We start from the raw sequence: 22,820 nt of genomic DNA, 5'->3' as shown, positions 1-22,820 counted from the left end.
AAATAGACAAAGTAGATTTAATTGCAAGTCAGCCATGTTGCATGGGGGATCAGGTGAATGTAGTTTTTGGGGGATGGGGGATCAGTGTCTGCACATGAGACATATTTGTTTTGAACCCACAAAGTGTATTGAAAGAATGGACAATGGAAGGGAAAAGGAGGCTTAAGTGAGAAGTTTCTGAATGTTGGTTCCCAGAGTAGACTCAAGTTTATCCAACTCATTGCCTTATCTCCAGTCCACTACGTGTGCAGCTGGTTCTCCCCCAACTTTGTAAAACATTTTTAGAGACGTTCTATTCTTAAGCCCCTTAGCACTTTCATTTGGACTAAAGGAATGATTACTGTTGTCTGAAGCCATGTTTATTCTGTGGGGGGCAAAAGGACTCGCGACAACGGAGTTAAAGTTGTTGACCCAGTCTGTAAAGGTGTAATTTCCAGCTTTGACCAAGAGAGGACGCTACACGGGCGACTAATATGTCATCCTTTCTGCTGTGAGCCCAACCAAACAGGACAAATAGTATACACATGTAATAGTTTTGCTGTAATTTTTTTTTTCCCCTGGACAAATGTATTTATATTATGTTCTGATAGTCAAATGTGCTTTGTTACCAGCGAGGTAGTGTTAAAACTATTGAAAGAAATAAAGAAAATTAAATGAGCCTCTTGTTTGTCTGTCAGATTCTCTCAATATTAACAAAGTGTATGTTCAGTTCATTGTCGTTTGAATATTGTGCATGCAGTAAAAGATATGGCTAACAATACACAAAAATGATTTTCACTAACACAAAACACCCAAGAGGTAGGATCAATTGAACAATAGAGGGATCCTCGCTTTACGACTGAGTTCCATCCCCACGGCACAAAAATAATCCCCAATCTCGAACGGAAGTCGGAACTGATCTACACTGAACAATGTACACTAATCTTTTTTTTTTTTTTTTTTTTTTAACTGTATGCCGGTAAGGACACGTTCAGTTATCACATAACGCCGTGCAAAATATCGCATCTCGGGACATCGATGGGCCGTCGTACCGATCCCACTGAAAAATGTTTCGAATGATTTGACCCCCAAATAAGAGAAGACTCGCAGTATAAACAGCACACAGTATGTGATGTTCCGCTTACGCTTGAATGCAACACTTGACGGACAGCTCCACTTAAAACCGAGTATTAGACGGCTCCCGGGTCTACCTAATGCAATGTCCGGCTAGAGTCACCTCCCTTGTTTTCTTTCATACAACGACATGACATACCGGAAACGTCCGCTAGATGCACTGAATGCAAAGGCGTGGATTCCTTGCACTTTTTTTTTTTTTTTTTGTCCTCTCAGGGACAAAAAAAGGGGGTTAGCCTTCCCTTCCATTGAGCCGAGAGGGACGGGCGGGGAAATGTTTTAGCACGTTAGCAAGATGTACAGCCGGCTGTCTTCTAATTATAGCCCGTCTTATTTCTGCCTTTTGCATTATAGATGCCCGTCCAGATAGCGTGGGAAGGTCTCCGTAGAGGCTGAATGCAACGTCTCCTCCTCCGCCTTCACCGCACTGGGCGCGTCGTGGCCGCACAACGCGGGGCGCGATGCGGGAGTACAAGGTGGTGGTGCTCGGCAGCGGTGGCGTGGGCAAGTCGGCCCTGACCGTGCAGTTCGTCACCGGAACCTTCATCGAGAAGTACGACCCGACCATTGAGGATTTTTACAGGAAGGAGATCGAGGTGGACTCTTCTCCGTCAGTGCTGGAGATCCTGGACACGGCCGGCACCGAGCAGTTCGCCTCCATGCGGGACCTTTATATCAGGAACGGCCAGGGCTTCATCCTGGTCTACAGTCTGGTCAACCAGCAGAGCTTCCAAGACATCAAGCCTATGAGGGATCAGATCATCAGGGTCAAGAGGTGAGATACCGCAAGGTGCCCAGCCAAATACTGTACGTGCGCTTTGATGAGATACAAACCCAAAATCTAAATGGAATAAGGTGGGTAAAAGTCAGGGAGGCCAAAATGGCAATCCCCAATAGAGAAAAGTGGGAGGACATGTCATAATGTAATCGTGATTGTTCAGTATTTTGCATTCATTCACACTGCAGTGACATTTTGTGTTCAAATAACAGCCTCTGAATGCTTGCAGCTATACACTCACTCTCTCTCACACACACACACACACACACACACACATGACTAACTCGGGATGTGCCTCTAATCACTTAGTTCAGTCCATTACTCAACAAATCCACTGAGATCATCCCACAGCATAGTTGGGGCCTTATCTAGGAATGCTTTCATCAGATCACAGGACTGTAAAAAGTCAATTTGTGACATAATGTAGCTATTGTGGCCCTTGAAAATGCCATACAGTTTTGTAGTCGTGGGGGGGTGATGGGGTACTACCATCATATTTGTTCAATAACAGCAGGAAAAAGGAGGGTGGCGAACCCTTTGCCCAGGAACACCCACATCCCCCATGTTTGAAATGCCCCTTGGCTGGAAGCTCCTTTCATATTGATGCCCATCACCCCCGTCTTTGTTTTCATGGGTGTTAGGAAACGTAGATATGCTCTTTGAGTCTAATGAGAAGATTCAGGGATTTTCACATTTCTGTCTGGGTTGTTTTAGCATGGCGGCACGCTTGCGCAACTGGTTAGAGCATTGGCCTCACAGTTCTGAGGACAGGGGTTCAAATCCCGGTTCCGCCTGTGTGGAGTTTGCATGTACTCCCCATGCCTGTGTGGATTTTCTCTGGGCACTCCTGTTTCCTCCCACATCCCAAAAACATGGATTACTTGGAGACTCTAAATTGCCCCTTGGTGTGTTTGAGAATTGTGAGTGCGATTGTTGTCTGTCTCTATGTGCCCTGCGATTGGCATGTTTTGGGTGTGTTAATGTATTTTTTTTCTCCCCCTTCCTAATCTGCCTTGAAAGTAGTTGGGAAAACAATTGCAAATGTTCATCCTGTTGAATATTTACTCTACCAAATCCTTATTTCTGTGGTCGAAACACTTTGGCATAGGCACAGACATTGTTTTAAGATTATAGTGTCTTTTCCAAAATGAACACACTTGCAACCCTAGTAAAGATCAGCAATACAGAGAATGGAGAACAACAAAGCACATTATTGAAGCAAGTTGTGATGTGTCGCTGTTGTTGTAGTATTTTGTACTATTTTCTGACCGAAACTAATCTTGCTAACAATCAAAACACCATGGAACTGTAAAACCAGCTTTCTTATCGAGTGGAGTGTATCATGAGATAACCAGTACAGGGTGTACCTCACCTCCTCCCTAACCTGACGATAGCACTCCCGCGACCCTTGTGAGGGGATAAGTGGCTCGGATAATGGATAGTTGGATGTATCATGGAATATACTGTGTATGATCATCTGGTATGGATCGTTGCTATTTTTCCAAATGCACTGGGAGATATGTTGAAGGAACTACATAGGTGATAATTTATGCTCAATAAACATTTGAACAGTGACCCAAAAAAGGGCATATTCACTCTGTAGTCACTCTATAGTGTACCACATAGTGAGTGATTTGTGTGTGCGGTATTGTAATCTTGAGTACACTCTTCACCATTCGCTTGTAGGTGGGTCTCTTCCATTAAAAAGATGTTACAAGTCACACAGTGTACCACACTTTAATGGTGGAAAATGGATAGATGGGTGTTAGTTTGGGCTTTATTTGCACCGCATGAACTCAAAATCTTACCAAGAGTATTTTTATTTCTAGTCAAAACATAAAAAGTAACTTGTTTTTAGACAATTTTCATGTGTTTTCAAGCAGGCCTGCATGATATGCTCAAAAATAATATTTATAGGTTATATCACAATATACATCTTAATATTTTTGAGTTGCACCGTAAATTACAATATGAATGTGAAAATCAATCTTTCGATTCCGATATGCCAACCACTATCATCACCTTTCAGGAAGGTTCTGGATATTTTCTTAAAAAACATTTTGATTTTGTCTGGAATATTTGCATCTTAGCCAAAACAAACACACCAATCAGCATTCAGAAAAACTCTCCACAATGGTAACAATACTTTTATTCATTTTGAGTAGAAAAACATTGACAGCTTTTTTTTTTTAACTTGTTTTAATTTCAGATTTGTTTTTTTTCACTACAATGTCTTGGCACTGAATTGCTGAGCATACTATTATGTAGTGACAGTTTTATTAAGAAAGTGACACATTACAAGAAATATCTGGTGATATGTGTTAATGTATATCTATTCTGTCCATCCATTTTCTGAGCCGCTTATCCTCACGAGGGTCACAGGAGTGCTGGAGACAATCCCGGCTGTCATCAGGCAGGAGGCAGGATACACCCTGAACTGGTTGGTTGCCAGCAAATCGCTGGGCACATAGAGACTGACAACAGTCGCACTCACAATCACACCTAGGGGCAATTAAGAGTCTCCAATGAATCCCCGTTTTGGTAATGTGGGCGTAAACCGCAGTGTCCCGAAAAAACCCACTCAAGCATGGGAGAAAATGCAAATTGTACACAGGCGGGGACCCGATTCGTACACCGCTCCTCAGAATTGTGAGCCCAACACTCTAACCAGTTGCACCATCATGCAGTTGTGCAAATGCTACAAAAAAAAACATCTGACAAAGCTCTATAATGAGGGATGCATATATTTTTTACGCAGCTCTCGATTGTGCAAACAAACCTAAAATTGCTGATGTAAAATATTTAATACAATATATGGACCTTCCTCTTGGCTTACGACGTCACCATCCTCACGTCTGCACAGCTGATGCGTCTGTCGAGGGACAGCGCTTCATATGAATAATATCACAGATGGCAGGAGACTCCACCATGTGCTGCGTACCCAAGTCTACATGTGGCCCATAAATACTTAACATGGCTCTGCATCTCAAGTGGATTTTTTTTCCACTGGGTAATATGCGCCCTTATATAATCATAACATTTGTCTGATTGGTTTACCCTTACTTTTTTACTCTTCAAAATGCACCACACCCTCCAGAAGTCAATTTCGATAAAAAGAATAAAGGGTTCAACAATACAAGGAGAAAGAGGCTCACCGGTTACAAGATTAGGGTCACCACCACACTCGAATGAGATTCAGTACAAGCGCTGTGTCAAAGCTAAAGCTAAGCTACAGTGATGTTTTGATATTTGGTATATATTTAACATTGCCATGGAGAGTCAATTAAAAAAGGATTGCTTAGAATAAAAAAATCTCAAAATAGTCAAAAGCTGCAACACTCTTTCGGCTTCCAGACGTGGGTGTGCCACTAATTGCTGTGAAATCCCGCCCACTGTTTTTGTGTTGTGCGACCTCGCAGGACAGTCAAGTCTGCTGTACTCATAACATACCGTTGAAATCAGAAGTTTACATACACTGTGCAAAAACACACATTTCATTTTTGGTCTCACTGTCTGAAGTCAAATCAGACTAAACCTGTCCTGTTTCAGGTTAGACAGGATCACCAAAAGGATTTAATTTTGTTAAATGGCACAATAATGAGCGAGGGAATTCTTAAAGAATATATATTATTTTCTTCTGGGTCAAAAGTTTAAATACACAACAAGTACTATATCTTTAAAGAATACGGGGAAGCCCAGATGATGAGGACATGGCTTTGAAAGCTCCTGATAAGTTAACTGAAACAAGAGTTAATTAACATCACACCTGGGGAGAAATTTAAGGACACACCTCAAACACTCTTCTTCCTTGTTTGAAATTATGGGAAAATAAAACAAATCTGACAGTTTGTGGTGCTCTACAAGTCTGGCTCATCCTTAGGTGCAATTTCCAGATGCTTATTATCCACAGTGAAACGAGTCCTGCACCAAGAAGGGCTGCAAGGCCCCTCACCGCGAATGTAGCCATTACTCCTAAAGAAAAAAAAAAAAGAGCAAGATAACAGTGTGGAAAAAGACACCAAGACAAAGATCGTGACTTCTGGAAACATGTCCTACAGTCTGATGAAACTACAGTAGAGCTGTTTGCCCATAATGACCGACGTTACATCTGAAAGAAAAAGAGTGAAGCTTGTAGATCTGAGAACACCATACCAACTGTGAAGCATGGAGATGGCAGTATCATGTTGTGGGACTGTTTTGCTGTATGAGGAACTGGAGCTCTTCATAAAATAGACCGCGTCATGAAGAAAGAACATTACATGGAGATATTAAGACAACATCTCAAGACATAGGTTTGGACGCAAATGGCTCTTCCAAATGGACAATGACCCTAAAGGCAACTTCATACTCCGGCGGTCGTGGGGCCGACAACGCCCGCGTTGCATCATGTGACCTACACCTGGCCCGCACAGCACCTCTGTGTAGCTTGTGCGTAGCCTGCCGTGCACACATCAAAAACAAGTTGCTGCACGGGAAAATCTGTGGCGCTCATCTGTCGTGATTCGCTCGTTTTAGTCACATGCTGGGATGATCTAATCACCATTGCTCCCGGCTCCACATACCACCTACGTTGCCGCCTTGTTGATCGATTTTGCAGCATAATTAAATCTATCATGTAGTCATTTAGCTCCATTTGTTCAAGCACACACTCTTCCGCAGTTCCATTGTTGTTGGTTTGTTCCTTGTTAGGGAAAGGAAAGTAAAAACGGCTACCGAAAATGACCAAACTGTGCTGAGGAAACTGCATCCTGTCACATCTTAGCCAATACAAGCAACACGTCTTACTGGGAGAAGAACTTAAGTACATTTTCAAAAGTGATCCTGTGGGTTGCGCTTGAGTATAAAGGTAAACTACATGCAGAAATGCCTGCAGTGATGTCAGTGCGGTCCCCGCAGCCGGAAGTGTAAAGAAGCCTTAAGCATACTGCCAAAAGGGTTCAAAAGTGGCTTGAGGATCACAAAGTCAATGTCTAATGTCTAATATTGTGGGCAGATCTGAAAAGGGGCGGCACAGTGGATCAACTGGTAAAGCATTGGCCTCACAGTTCTGAGGTCCCAGGTTCAATCCCGGACCCATCTGTGTGGAGTTTGCATGTTCTCCCCGTGCCTGCGTGGGTTTGCTCCGGGCACTCCAGTTTCCTCCTACATTCCAAAAACATGCAACATTAATTGGACACTCTAATTTGCCCCTAGTTGTGACTGTGAGTGCGGCAGTGTGTACTCTATGTGCCCTGTTATTGGCTGGCAACCAGTTGAGGGTGTACCCCAACTCCTGCCCGTTGACAGCTGGCATAGGCTCCAGCACTCCCTGCGATCCTCGTGAGGATAAGCGGCGAAGAAAATGGATGGAGATCTGAAAAAGGGTGTGCCAGAAAGACAACTAACAGTTTCACCAGTTCTGTCAGGAGGTATGGGTCCAGATTCCAGCAGAGTACTGTCAGAAGCTTGTGGAAGGTTATTCAAAACATTTGACCCAAGTAATGGCAGTTTAAAGAAAATGCTACTCGATAGTCAGGAAAAATATGTAGACTTTTGACCTTGGCCAAAAATAAACGAAAATTCTCTCGCGCATTATTGTGGCATTTAACAAAATAAAATAATTTTTGTCATTATGATTTACCTGAAACAGGACAGGTTTATGTAACTTCAGATAGTCAGACAAAAAATGAAATGTGTGTTTTTGCACACTGTATGTAAACTTCTGGCTTCAACTGTATGGTTTAGTTTGAAATTTTATGCCTTGAATCAAAACGTTTCCCAAAAAGAGATGAACTGGTCACCAGCCAATTACAGGGCACCTAGGAACGAATAACTGTTCGCACTCACATTCACACCTACAGTAAAGGCAATTTAGAGACTTCAATTAACCTACCAGACATATTTTTGTAATGTGGGAGGAAACCAGAGTACAAAAACAAAACAAAGCGACTGCAGTCAGTACAACTTGTCACGCTGTTGCTAGCATAAGTAGCATTAGCAGTTAGTCACTGCTAGCATCAAGAACAATAATCAGTCTTGTCATTATTATCCAGGTGGTTTGTAAAATAAATAAAAGATTGACTCATCATTTTATGTGGCTCACAAAAGCAAATCATGTTCATCAACTTCTGTGATTTTTGCTAAAATTTGTTCCCATATTACAAATTTTAGAAGACATTGTATTTTACTGTTGCCAAACACTAACTTAAATCATACTTGAACAAATTATTATCCTTGTCTCCTGATTTCAAAACAAGTTATCCCTCAATTTGTGATTTGATTAAACATCTATTTGTTTTCACTGTTCTAACGGCCCTATGAGGGAAATCATAATTACAATGTGCCCTGAGAGGAAAATAAGTTTCACACCCATGGGTTAGCACATCTGTCTCACATCTGAGGAGTGGGGTTCAAATCCGGCCTCGCCTTGTGTGGAGCTTCCTCCGGGCACTCTGGTTTCCTCTCACATGACAAAAATATCCATGGTAGGTTAATTGAAGACTCTAAATAGCCTTTAGGTGTGAATATGAGTGCGAACCGTTATTTGTTCCTAGGTGCCCTGTACTGTAATTGGCTGGTGATCAGTTCAGGGTGTACCCTGCATGTCGCCCAATGATAGCGCTGGGAAAGGTGCCAGCACGCCCATGATCCTTATGTGGATAATCAGTTGGGAAAATGGACGGATGAGTGTGTGTGTGTGTGTGTGTGGTGTGTGTGTGTGTGTGTGTGTGTGAGCTGTAGTCTTGGTACAGATACAGTATCGGATTTGTGATAAGAGATTGAGTTGTCGATGGAGATATGGGGTGTCGATTACACCACACATTGTAAGACCAGTAAAAACAACAGCCGAAGGTCCCATAATAATCATGATAATGAGTAGCTGGAGTCTGCTTTTGGTGCTGAATAACAATGCTGTTCTGCTGGCGCAGATGTTCCGACCAGCACCAGATGAATTTTGCAGCTGATGAATGCCTCAAATGGCAAGTTTCAGACGGTTAACAAGGCGCCCCATGTGTGGCGTCAACATCAAGTTATAGACCCTTTAGGGGATCATCCTGCCTCCTGAAACAAATTGTGCTGAAGCAGCCAACAACATGCGGTGAAGTTGCATGAACTCACTCACTAGAACTTAATGGAATTGAGTTGGGTTTAAAGCCAACAAGACATCAGGCGTCCATTAGGAAGTCGTGTAAGCTGCAATGTGGGGCTTGTATGTGGGAAAGAATGCTTGCTGCAAACCTTCCTTTCACATGAGCCTCTATGCTGTTCCATGCCACAAAGTGTGAGGTAGCATGCGCCACCTGGTCTAGTCCAGCTCCATACTCTTTCACACAATCTGATCATCTTGTTGCTTATATACTGAGGCATCTGCTTCAAAGCAGCTTTGTCACGCTGCGCTGATGCTGTGTCTAATAACAGGAGGTGAGTGGGAACAGGGTGGAGACCAAAACAACACATCCCTGGGGGCCCACTGGTGCGGCCTCAAAGCAGCATCTGGGCCTTGGACTTTTAGCGTTGACCCTCAGCAAAGACCAAGTCATTATAGTGGCCAGCTTGTTGGATGACAAGCAACTGAGGGTCACCAGTTAAGTGCTTGTTTTGAGTGCATTTCCAATCCACCAAACGTTCCTCATATTGTCTGTTGATCTCCGACAAAAAAAAAAAACACCTCAGCTTTTGAAAACAACAACAGAAATGTGGTTGCAATTTGGTGGAACATCTGCTGAGCAGGCCCAATCTCACTCAATTTATCGCATGAATGCTACATAGCCAAAGAACGCTAGAAGATTTGTTTAGCACCCTTTCATGAGTCCACACACTTCTCAAGAAGTTGCATGATTTGTTTGTGCATTTTATATGTAGTTCACACACATTGGTTGTAGTGATAGAGCTGCTAATTAGCAGCAGATCCAGACTCCGGCATTGGAGGCCTTCATTGTTATTGCTTGCCACTGCTGTGGGGCTTGTGAAAATGCTCGTTAGCACAGCAGGTAGCATTAATAAGCCACGTAAGCCCTGAGGATACATGGGAATCGTCCCAACATTTTTTGCTGCGTCAAAACAGTGCTTCTCTTTGTGAATATTCCTGGTATAGCAACCCTCAGCGGTAATTAGCGACAACTAAAGTTTAGCTCTGCTTCTGATACTGACACTGCAGCATGTTTGCAGCTTTATATCCCCATTAGCAACAATCTTGAGCACTTGGTACCCGCTCCCTCAAAAGTGACGCCGAGAGAAAGCTGCATCTCAAAAGAAATGTTGAACACACTTATTGAAGACATTTAACAGTGAATTCTGTGTCAGCAATTCTGAAAATACACCTTTTTATATACAATGTCTTGGTAAAAGTATTTGCTCACCCGCCTTGACTCAGGTATGAATTTAAGTGAGATCCGAGTCTTAATCCATAGGGATTAACATGACATTGGTCCACCATCTGCAGTTATCTTTAACTCCTCTGGGAAGCAAGGTTAAGTTTGTTTATGGGAATTGATGACCATTTTTTTCCAAAGCTCGTTTGTGTGGTAACACACTTACATTGGATGAGAAAGCCTGGCTCTCAGTCTCCACTCTGATGCATCCAAAAGTGTTCTATAGGGTTGCACTCAGGATTGTGCAGGCAAATCATGTTCAGACACAAACACTCTCATCCATGTCTTTATGAAACATAGTTTTTGCACTGATGCACAGAGAGTGTTGTTGGAATAGGAAGGGACCATCTCAAAACTGTTCCCACAAATTTGGAAATATAAAAAAAAATAACCTCTGAGCTCCAATGAAAGTAACTCTTTTGGACAGTCAAAGAGTTTCAGGATTACCCCTCCTGTTGATTTTCAGTATTAAGTGTGTGACCTCACAAATATACTCCTGAAACATAAAAAAAAAATCCCATAAACCCTCTCCTAAACCTTATAGGGTTTGTGCCACATATGGGTGGGATTTTTGGCAAAATATTTCTGACACTGCAAAGTACTTCCAGGCCCAACAGTCGCCATGGTGTCAGAGTTAGATTTTTGTTAACACTATATGCCAGTCAATGGTAAAGGATGCTCCTGAAGTAAAATGAAACTGTTCAGGTTTCAGCAGACAAAAAAGCACTTCTGTCAATCACTGACATGCCTTTGTATGGTGCTTTTCTTTGTGGAGTAGGGTATTTTAAAATTGATTTATCCTACCTGATCTCCTCGGAAGTAAATGTTAAAACAGTTCAATATTTCTACTTGGAAATCCTGATTTGTGTAGTCAACAGTCATCACGAAGATTTACCGTAAATGTGACAAGTTTCCACCTGCCATACAAGCAAACAGGCTAGCTAATAGTACCGCCATATGGGTCACAGCACTTACTTTTGCAATGATCGATTTTTAAAAAAAAAAAAACCAAGGTAACTCAAACATATCTAACGGCGCTATTTATTTATTTCATTACTTCTTAAAAGAAAAAATACTCAGTTATACACGACAGTTTGCCATATAGCTTGGTTCCACAGAATGAGGAAAAATGCAGTTTTACAACACTTCTCAGAAATTTTGAGCGTTCACGACGCGTCTGAAAATAACGCTCGCTAGGCACCAACTGTGACTAAGTTACTTGTTTGGCAAGTCAATCTAAGCACGCTACTTGCTATGTGGCGATTGAATGTTTGTACCGATGTACACCAACCTATACAAGCCAATCGTAGTTTACCATCACGTGTCCTGGAACCTGTAATATTGGAGTGGGGCTTGATCTAACGTACCGGAATGTGCAGGAAAATGTTCCCAGTCCACTTCCCTTTGTAGTTATCGAGAGTATACAAAGCCTCACCTCCTTGGCTGGATCAAGACACCGACTCAGCTGTCCTCACAGCCAGCTGAATTGGCGGCGGCCGTTCTTCACACCAGCGATGCAGATCCACGAGTACACAACGCTGGTTGTGTGGCGGGCATCTCCAAAGCAACGTGGAGCAACGCTATTATAACTAGCTGATATGTAAGATGTGTAGGTATGTCAAGACTATCGAAAACTGACAATTCTGTGTTTGTTCATTTGAAGAAATACAGTGTCCCCCTATTATTTGCAGGGCTTTTGTTCCTTACACCCCCCCCCCCAATAACAAAAATACACAAATAATGGATGGACTATTAACATACCTATAAAGATATTTACCATATTTTGGTAACCATAGGAGGCACTTACAAGTCTTACATTTTTTTCCAAAATGAACAGCATACCCAATGTGTACCATTGTTGTGTGACTTGTCCAATGAAATACACTTCAACACACTGGTTACACTGTTAGCATCTATGCCAGCATGTGTTTTATCTTGTATGTAAGCTACAACCTGAAGGCAGAGAGGAACAATTGCATTTCACATCTGTAACCAGAAGAAGCTTACGTTGTCCCTCACACTGCCTGCGTAGGCAGGTCATTACTGACGATGATGTGCACACTCACGGGGTTACATTGAAACTAAATTATCACACCACAGCAAACAGAATAGCATAACTAGCAAATAATAAAATAAAGAATGACTCATGAAATAATTGACACAAAAATGCAATTTAAACACTATTTACTTCCTCACAGCATGCTTAGCGGCACTTAGTATCATCATATGGGAGCTTACATACATACTGAAACACATGTATGCTAACAATGTAACCAGTGTGTTTAAGTGTACTTTGTTGGACAATTCCCAATACAACATTTGCAAATGTTGGCACGCCGTTTGCCCGGAGGTTGCACCACATTGTAAGGCCCCATGTCAAATGTAATGCCTCGTCTATTTAGAAGATAATTTAGGACCTCTATTATTGTGAAAATGTGGTACATTTAAAAAAAAACACTTGTGCAATAGGCGTGAACTGCGAATGGCTAAGGGCACACTGTACCACCCATGTGATGGAAACCAAAAAAAAAAACAAAACAAAACAGAGCGACTGCAGTCAGTATAGCCTGTCACACTGTTGCAAGCATAAGTAGCATTAGCAATTAGTCACTACTAGCAGTGTGGCCACCAGGAACAATAATCAATCCTGTCATTATTATCCAGGTGGTTTGTAAAATGTAAAAACTAGAGATGATGCACATTTTAAAGTGGCAAATAATCTTGTATGGTGCATCGTAACTGGAGAGAGATAATGTTTACAAATCGAGGGGACTATTTTGTATCTCCAAAAAATACTCAGGACTTCAAAACAGATAAACAAATTGTTATGAAGCCAAGCCCCAACGCTTATAACTATTATACCAGAAAAATAACTAAAAATAAAATTGAGTAAAAATATCCATCCATCCATTTTCTTAGCCTCTTATCGTCAAGGGTCACGGAAGTGCTATCCCTAAACCAGCTGTCAATGGGCAGGAGGTGGGGGGCACCTTTAACTGGTTGCCAGCCAATCGCAGGGCACATGGAGACAGACAACAGCCATACTCACAATCACACCAATTTAGAGTCTCCAATTAATGCATGTTTTGGGAATGTGGGAGGAAAGCGGAGTGTCCAATGAAAACCCACACAGGCACAGGGAGAACATGCAAACTCTACACAGGCGGGGCTGGAACCCCATTCCTCAGAACTGTAAGGCCAACGCTTTCCAGCTGCACCACCATGCCGCCCTGAGTAAAAATAATAAAAAAAAAAAAAAAAAACAACTACAACGGTATTTTACCTTTGCAAAACTAACTAAAACTCATAAATAATTGTGACAAAAATATGATTGATTTTCATTTTTGTCAATATCAAAGCAGGTTTTTATTTATTTTGTATAAATACAAATGTAGAACTGATATGAAAAGAGGCCAACAGTCTTTTTGTAAGTAGCTCACTTACTGAGCGTCGCTTAGAAGCGACACCATTGGGCAGCGCTATCATATTGACAGCTCGCCAGCAAGTTTTGCCACGAACTTAACTTACATCCAACCTCTTGTGTCGTGGACACAAGGCACTGGGCTGGACCCAAAAGCAGGACTGCCAGGCAAAGGCATGGTCTTGAGGGTGGTTTTATTGCAGTCTAAGGTTATACACACGTAAGCGGTCCAAAATGGGCGGAGGCGCAAAAATGTGAGACTAGAGGCAAGGTCCAAAATCATGAAACAAAGTCTGATGACTATGAGGCAAAACTTGAAAACATGAACAAATAAAAGACTTGCCTATGACGGCACAGAGGCGCTGTAACAAAGGGAAGCATTACAAAACGCTTGTGTACTCACGCACTCTAAAGAAGTGTCCAACACAGTAACACAGTGCAACGAACTGGCGAATGCTGATGACACATTCAAACCTTAAATGCCTGGTCTAATCAGTGTCCAATACAGAGCACCTGTGCAGACGTGATTTTTCTGTTTATAGGCGGAATTCCGTCTTTTTAAATTGCATTGATAAAAAATATATTTATTCTCCATTTTTCTGTAATATTCCAACCGAAACACGTGCCAGATTCTACACTTGTTCATATTCCGGTCTGACTTTTACGAGCAAGGTGGGAGATTAGATACACGTCTGTTTATTCGTCAAATGTGTTCCTCCTGACCAATGAAAATGTGTGTTGTATACGAGGCAGATCATGGGGCCATTTTCAAGTGAACACGATGACGGTGCTCAAGAGGAAAGATGCCTCTCGAGTGAAAGAAATTGATAGATATGTCAAAAATAAGTTCCTATGGGATTGGATGGAATGAGAAATCGTAGATACAGTTGGAAAGAAGGAAGTTACCACTCTGTTAAGCAACTTCATTCGCAAAATCAATTGACCTGGTAAAGGATTGTGCACGTGGTGTCAGGATACTATTGACTATGGATCAAGAAGTTTCAAGGCATTGGAAGTTCACGCAAAACGACAAAAATACATCAAGAGACTGAAAGCAACGATAACGAACTTTTCCATAGCGTGTCCATTAAGATATCAACCCAAGGCCAACAACCAACCCCAGTTGCAGACAGGGTCATCAATAACGAGGTTAGACTTCCGAAGCAATTACAAATGTCTGTATTATTTACTGATAATGACACATGACGTTAATAATTGTTGTCGAATTCATGCATTTTAATTGTTTACCAAAACAAGAAATTTAAATGTTTTTGAATGGATATGATATACACGCTATGAAAGCATGTTTGCATGCAATGATACCAATCTGAATTCAATTTAACGAAGTAAACTGTTGAATTTGTATTTTAATTTATAATTTTGGAGGGGTAAAGGTATGCACCTAAATAATGAACGATCATTGTGTACATTTTGAAAACAGAATAGCATTTATTTATAGATGTACTAGATGTATTTCATTCATAATACAATTTATAAAACTTGCACGTTAAAATTGGTGATCATCCTTTGATCATTCTTGCAGCCCCCAAACCTCCGGCTAATTTTCAGTCTTTTTTCATTCAGTCAAATCATGTCTGCTGTGGGACAGCTGTCAGAAGCGGTACTACCCAGGGCAGTGATTTGGCCATGCCTCTCGCAGGCAGCACCGCATAGGGCAGTGGCTTGGGCATGCCCCTAACACTCGTTTGTTGCTACGTTGTTAATGGAAGCGAATCAGACGGCTACTGACTGGCTAGTTCCTTCACAGAACCTGCATGTCGCTTATTGGGATTTTAGTGTCACGATGCGGGGCTCAAGGGTGGACCCAAATGCACAACTCCAGAGACAGCAGACAGTACAGAGAAAACCTTTATTCGGTCCGAGGTCTGAGATCAGGTAGACAGTCCAAACAATTCGTAGTACCAGTACGAATGGGCTTACGAGGGTGGTCAATGAACAGGCGTGGGTCGGTGCACGGAGGTCAGAAGTCGAGAAAGCAGGAGTGCGGGAACGAGGCATGAAGAGCAACGATCTAGCAGCGTAATAGTCGTCCCCCGGGTCCTATATGTAGTGGGTCTAATCAAAGGTCATGAGGCGCAGGTGTGCACCTTCAGATTAGCTGGCCACGCCCAGCCCTGGCTGGAATCCAGGAGCATGACATTTAGGAAAAATCTCAGAGAAACAGACAACTGGCTAGAACAGGGATATCAAACATATAGTCCACAGGGCAGAATCGCCCCATTGGAGAGGCTCATCCGGCATGTGGGGATGCAGACCAGATGCCCTGCTATTTTTGTTTTTGTTGAAAAATTCCAAATTGTTCATATGATTTGCAGCAATAAAGAATAACTCGGCACCCTTTGCACACTGCTCGTTGCACTGGACAATTGCTCCATTACGCATTCAAACTCCACTAATTACAACCCCCCCCCCCAAAAAAAAAAAAAAAGTGTATGATAATTGCCAGATTACTAACAACCTTTTATTGCTCCATGACAGTTCTAACAATGACTTTTTGTTTCAAAAGTATTCTCTGTCAATTGACTCACTTACTAGAGTAGCTCCAACTACGTACCAGAGACATTTCCTTGTGTGTTTTTGACATACCTGGGAATAAAGATGATTCCGATTCTGAACTGAATACTTTCCAAAAGTACTTGTAATTATTTGCACCAAAACAATGGGTAAAATTTGGAATAGTTGTTATATATGGATTTTTTAAACCACAAATACTGTGGTTCGGCCCTCTTGCTATTCAATTGGGGTAAATGTGGCCCACAAATAAAATTAGTTTGACTCCACTGGCCAACCAAAAGTATGCTGTTTCCCGCCATGAAAAGCAGATGAGGAGTTTGTCTCGCTACCATGGTGGGTGATTGAACTACTGCCACTACTGCAAAGAAGCCTTCAGCAACAGCAGGAAAACTTGAAAAGGTTTGTCAATAATTGTGGACCGAACAAAAAACTCAAACTGGATGCCCTTTAACTGGAGATAGAGCAAGTAAAAAGCAAGTTTATTTTTTCAATCTGTCCATCTAACAATCGACTTGAGAAGTTTGCAATTTAGCAACAAGGAAGTGAAAATGTGCAAATAAGAGTAAAAGATTTTTTTAATAGGCCATACTGTAGCATGTGTCTGATGAATGGTTTTACTGTACGTTGTGATGCATCTAATCTAACCCTAGTAACAGTAGGATACATTTTAAATTCTCTGGACTGTTAAACAGTAAGTAGATTTGATTTGATTTGGGGATGGTTGTTCATCTGTTTGAATTTAAATATCTATTGTCATGATGATATTGAGTTTTTAATTACGCAATACTTTAGTAATAGTGGAACCAATGAAAACTGAACTAAAACAAAGCATTTAAAAAAATTTTAACTAACAAACCTGCTCTAAAAATGAATTCACGCAAACAATTAAAAAGAGAAAAGTCAAAAATGAAATGAAAGCTAACTATAATAGAAAATCCATGTTATAATTTTCTACATTCGCTGCAATGTTGAGTGAAAAGTGTTTTTATACTTTTCTATATATTTTTTATTTGCATGTTGTAATTATTGACTTTAAAGAATGTTTTAACAAAAGACAAGAAAATGTTAAACTACAATAACTTATGTAGTTTTCAGTAAAGATGCTTTAAAAGTGGCTATTTAAGCAAGTTAAAAACAATATGAAAGAATTGTGATAATAATCACTATCGGGCAACATGAAAGTGAATCATGATCTTAATTCACAACAAATAAATGTAATGGGTTTGACAGTACAAGTTGAAAACATTCAGAAAATCTCATACCTCAAACAGCATAGCAGTTTTACTTAGCAAAATCCAAACGTTTTTTTTTTTTTTTTTTTTTTAAAGAAAAACATTAACAGCTTTGAATTTCCAGGCTCCTTGAAAGTCCTTTAAAAGTGTTCAATGAAGATGATTAAATAGAAGCTCACGTGCCAGGGAGTATGATCACACGGAGTCTGGAATGCTGACACAAGGATTGTGTCAGTAAAAGGGACCCCACAATTAATGGATATTGTATACAACTTTGTTTTTTCTTATTGCTATTCTTTTACATTCCTGTGATTTCTATCAGTTTGCATCCAACATAAATGTGTAAAATCCTTCCATCCATCCTTTTTCTTAGCCGCTTATCCTCACAAGGGTCACGAGATTGCTGGAGCCTATCCCACCTGTCAACGGACAAGAGGCAGGGTACACCCTCAATTGGTTGCCAGCCAATCGCAGGGCACATAGTGAAAAACAGCCGCACTCACGATCACACCTAGGGGCAATTTAGAGTGTCCAATTAATGTTGCATGTTTTTTGGGTTGTGGGAGGAAACCGGAGTGCCTGGAGAAAACCCACATAGGCACGGGCAGAACATGTAAACTCCACACAGGGAGGACCGGGATTGAACCCGGGTCCTCAGAATTTAAAAAAAAAACTTTTTTAAAAAAATTTCAATCCTGAGGTGCACGACCTTCACATAATGCATTTTAAAAAGAAAACACAAAGAGGATGAAAGTTGTAGCTACTGTATATTAATAGAAGCAGGACATTTAGGCCATCCATAAGCCACTAGTGCATTTCTAAAAAGACAACACAAGCATTCCAGTTAAATGAAGTTGATCTGTGATGAACATGGTAGATGAGACCCCTGCGAGGCAGAACAGTCCATCATGCAGCCCATCATGGCAACAAACAAGTGCAGCAAGCTCTCCGCCTGCTTCACCAAGGAGAACCCGCCACTCCCTGTGTCTTTGTAGATATATATAGAGTTTCTCCTGCGAGACTGTCACATTGCATTTGCCCACGTGGCTCTCTCCGTGTTCACACCCTCGCTGCACAAACAGGTCAGATGACAAGCTTGTCCATGCCACCTCTTCCTTCCTTTCTGAAGGGTGGGCCTTGCTTGGCATGTTTTCTGCCTGCAGTCAGTCCTTCCAGCATCTCATGCAGCTAAGAGCTTTAAATCTGAAGTCCAGGTACTGCACTTGCGGTGGACACTACCTGGAAGAGATTTTCATTGCTATCCATCTAAGGGTACATAACGAATTGGTAGACATTGGTATCATAACTGCTGATGTCTTAATAAATGTGCCTCCCATCAGATATAGCCATTATAGCTCACTGCTACTGGATGTAATTAAAAGTATTATTCTTGTAAGTCAATTTAAATGTTGTGGGACTACTTTTTCAGTGCTGATCATCAGACCAGAGTGAGCAAAACTGTGGCTGCAGTTGATGCGAGTTGAACTGTGTAAAGCAGAACAAAGGACATTATGAAACATGGCTGGTACTACAAATAGTGCTGACATTGCAGATTCTTCAAGCTGATTTCGGTCGGTAGCATTTCGGCTACCTGGTTGAAAGCAGGGATGGAAATCGCGTCATCGTCAAGACCAAGACTATTTCCCGAAACAGCTTAAAAAAATGTCCCCAAAGTTCGGTGAACTTGGTACTAAACCCAAGATGTTTAAGCTTTGTGGTCAGGTGCTGTAAGCAATGTAACACATGGATCTTAAATATGATATATACATACTATATCATCACTGCATGGGATGACCGAGCTCTGCAGACAGTTGTCTTGGTAACAGAAGTGGTACTCTTCATTTTCATGCAACATAGCCTAAAACGCCATATCAGAATGACTGCTTTTCAAGAAGACAAGTGGATGTCAAGCATGTTGGAATTATTTATCTTTTATATATTTTGACAGAACAATGTCAAAGACCTTTTCTTTTTAAAACAGACAAGTGTTTTGAATGGGGGGGTGAAACATGGCATTGCTTCTTTTAAGATGTATTAAAATTGCTCTTAATACGTTTCCACCACAGAAGCTTTATTCAATTATTCATCAACCTGTTATCCATTAACCCCTCCAACCTGGTCTCCTCATGTTGATGGGGGGGTGGGGGGGGCACCTCACACACTTAGAAAAGACACGTGTATTGAACAATTGTTACACACCGCTTGCATGCCAAGTAAAGGCAGTCTGACAAAGAAGTACTTTCGTCAAGACGGCTCTCTAATAGGACCGGCTACAGATATTAGACACCTAGCCTGGCAGTCTCGTGGGAAGCTTAAAGTGGGACTGTCATCCCTATAAGCATTCTAAAATAGATATTGTAATGAAAAATACATATAACAGTATTCACTTCAATGTCTACAACGAAAAAATAAATGTGAGCGGATCGTGCGTCCTCCATGCGCAAAGTTGCGCTACTGAGTGTCCCTCGACATCCATATTAGTCGCACCTTTGTCCTTGACGTCATCGTCAATTCCGCCGTTAAAAACTCGCAGTGCCTGCTTCTATGGAAGCCGAACAACAGAGATATTCGCATTTTCCGACGCCCCTCTGACACTGAAGCTCTTTTCGAAAAGGACAACACCACACAACCGAGTGAAGTTACCAGGGCAATATTACACTATTGTTTCGAGCCCTCAGGGCAATATTACACTGTTTTGAGCCATATTCAGATGATATGCGATCACGGCCAAACCACATCCCCGTCCGATCCACTTCCGCAGCGGAGATGAGCCATCGCGCATCATCCCAGCCGTCCGGTCTTGCTTATGACAGGGCCGAGCGGTGCTGCTTTAGGGGGGTGTTCACAGACGCCGCAGTACTGAGCAACACAAGTCGAGCCAGGGCGCTTTATGCGCGCATGCGACTGAGTAACGCATTCTTGGCTGGGTTCTTCAGAGCTGCCCCCGTCACAAAGCCCGACGCGCAGCCTTCGCAGAAGCTGTGACCGCCGCACGCGGCGCGTCAGCCGGTGTGGCTGATTTTCGGTGCCATGGTGGCATATAATGGAGCCGAGGCGTGCTGCTTTTAGAGGGTTGTTCACAGCCACCGCAGTAAGCGATGAACACTATCGAGACGAGGCTGAGTGAGACATTGTTGGCTGGGTGACGCACTCATGGACACATTTCATACGGGGATCTTTTGCTACGTTATGAGAGAGACCGATTACGTGGTCAGCCCCAAACTATTATTTTTTTTAGTAGCTGTATACACACCTACCTGTTATTTGGAACCCACGAAGGTCTCGTCCTCTGCACCCGTGCAATCCATTTTTAACAACGAACCGGGTCTCTTTCAAACTTATGAAGGGTAATTCCATTCTCCCGAGTGTTCAAGCAATGTCCATCAATGCAATGAGCCGGCATTTTGGCTAACACCAAGGAACAACGAGCTACCTTCCCGGAGGTAAAGCTAATGGAAACAAACGAGTCCACTAGGGGGCGCCGCTGTCCTTTACGTCACTTCCTACTTCTTCTTGAAAACAAATCCCTCGAGAGGATTTTCATGGCGGGAGTTACAAAAAGCTGTATATGTCAAAATCATGTTATGTGGGGAAAAAACCCATGGGACCATATTGGCTTACGTTTTTTCATTAATAATATATGAAAAAATCATCCATTTCATGAGAGTCGCACTTTAAGGTGCTGTATTTGTCGCTCTCCTCTTTCTTCACTGTGCATCATTTTTGTGGTTTAGGCAACAGACGAAATGTAGGCCGACACTCACTGCATCACTGAGTTTTTCTTGGAAGTGCAGGGACGTTTCTCTTGTAGTTTTGCCAAAATAGAGAACGATGCAGAATTACTTATGGCTTCCTCTTTTCTTTGCAGGTACCAGCAAGTGCCAGTGGTGCTGGTAGGAAATAAGGTGGACCTGGAGGACGAGAGGGAGGTGTCCCCCAGTGAGGGTCAGGCACTGGCAGAAGACTGGGGCTGTCCCTTCATGGAAACCTCTGCCAAGAGTAAGACAATGGTGGACGAGCTTTTCACTGAGATCGTTCGGCAGATGGATTTTTGCCCGCTTCCGGACCGCCGACAGGCGTGCTGCCCCGCCTGCAGCATACAGTAGCAGCCCATCGGTCTGCTGGGAGGGCGGAGGGGTGATGGATCCCAAGACAGAAGAAATGGTGATAAAATCATGTTAATAGATTGAAGCGAGAAAAAACTCGAGGAAAAATTATTGCTGTTACCATTTCTTTATTCCCTAGTGTGGCATGCTGGGAAATGTAGGAAAGCACCCAGTGAAGCAGACAAATGAGATGGAATCACAGGGTGGTGTTTCCTTTGAACTCCCATGTCCATCAGCCAATTTCAGGGGCTTTCCCCGACTATGGCGCAGTGCCAAACCACCTTAAAGCCATCAACCAAGAGGATTGGAGCCCTAAATCAATTTTGAAAACCAAGAAAACAATAATATATATCTGTCCTGTTTCCCTTTTGCACTCTTCTTGAGTGTAAAGACCAAACAGCAGATTTCCACACAGATGTCAAGCAGCACCACTGTGATGCTGTCACTCCAGAGGTTGGCCCAGCAGCCAGCCCACCTGACGATGAATGAATGATTGAATGTCTAACTATAAAAAGATGCACTTTTGCGGAGATTCATTCAGAATATTCCCAAATGTTGAAAATGTGGATGATGTGTGCATGAAGTTCTCCCACGCTGACCTCGACTACAATCTCACCCAAAGAAACAATGTCTTATCAATCGTTGAAATGGAACGAAACACCTTACAGATGATACAAATGCCTTGTATGCTGAACATGATAGTGACAGTGTATCATAAATTGCATCAGTTAGTGGCTCTCATCACTTATTTTGGAAAAAAATTAAAAAAATCTTTCTTCACCAATATTTCACATTGCTTTGTCTTCTTTCCGTGTGGAATTTGCATGTTCTTCCCACAGTACAAGACATCCATAATGTACTCGTCAACCAGGTCACACACATACTGTAACCTCTAAACAGGATGAATTGAGCCCGAGTCCCCCATCAAATCAAAGTCAAATGAAGGCCAGATTATCGGACGTCCTGAGAAATTATCTGGTGATGTTTGGTGGGTTGAAATCTTTGCACCCCAATCTCTTTAAAATTGGTGGGAGCCGACAACCGTATTTGTTAAGCGTGTTCAATATTCGCCATTGCAAATCCCTTTTAGTGTGTGGTCAACACCAAGTTTGGCCGGGCCGAAGACTCCATGACTGTAACGTACTGTTAATCAGAACAATAGCCAAATAGATAGTGACCTTTGACCTTGGGCTGTTGCACAAGACACAAATAGAGGCATATGTTGATAAATTAGTTCCATATCTATTCTACAACTACTGCTCTTTCTTCTTTGTATTTTAAAAC

General features: G+C 42.1%; 1 protein-coding gene across 4 annotated transcripts; it reads left to right on the top strand.

Moving 5' to 3' along the window:
- The first annotated feature begins 837 nt into the window (after window positions 1-837).
- On the top strand, window positions 838-22,320 carry LOC133491885 (ras-related protein Rap-2a-like). 4 transcript variants are annotated; one of them, XM_061803602.1, is made up of 3 exons: window positions 847-1,589; window positions 1,697-1,888; window positions 21,299-22,320. In XM_061803602.1, the coding sequence occupies exons 1-3, from the start codon at window positions 1,510-1,512 to the stop codon at window positions 21,534-21,536; spliced, it is 510 nt and encodes a 169-aa protein (XP_061659586.1). In that variant the 5' UTR covers window positions 847-1,509; the 3' UTR covers window positions 21,537-22,320. The 4 variants fall into 4 exon arrangements, 3 of the variants coding, with proteins under 3 accessions (XP_061659594.1, XP_061659586.1, XP_061659576.1); XR_009792511.1 differs by having other exon boundaries at window positions 876-1,888; window positions 21,299-21,594; window positions 21,676-22,320; XM_061803610.1 differs by lacking the exon at window positions 21,299-22,320 and adding an exon at window positions 11,653-19,485 and having other exon boundaries at window positions 838-1,888.
- Window positions 22,321-22,820: the final 500 nt, after the last annotated feature.

The sequence above is a fragment of the Syngnathoides biaculeatus genome, chromosome 2 (assembly GCF_019802595.1).
Source record: "Syngnathoides biaculeatus isolate LvHL_M chromosome 2, ASM1980259v1, whole genome shotgun sequence".
In the NCBI taxonomy this organism is placed as follows: domain Eukaryota; kingdom Metazoa; phylum Chordata; class Actinopteri; order Syngnathiformes; family Syngnathidae; genus Syngnathoides; species Syngnathoides biaculeatus.
This window is presented reverse-complemented; position numbering and strand designations above follow the sequence as displayed.

What these genes read in the sequence shown, in the direction of transcription:
- LOC133491885 (XM_061803592.1), top strand. Translation starts at nt 1,575, where the DNA reads ATGCGGGAGTACAAGGTGGTGGTGCTCGGCAGCGGTGGCGTGGGCAAG. An exon ending in CAGATCATCAGGGTCAAGAG is followed by an intron (nt 1,889 to 21,298) that starts GTGAGATACCGC and finishes TTTTCTTTGCAG; the next exon opens with GTACCAGCAAGTGCCAGTGG.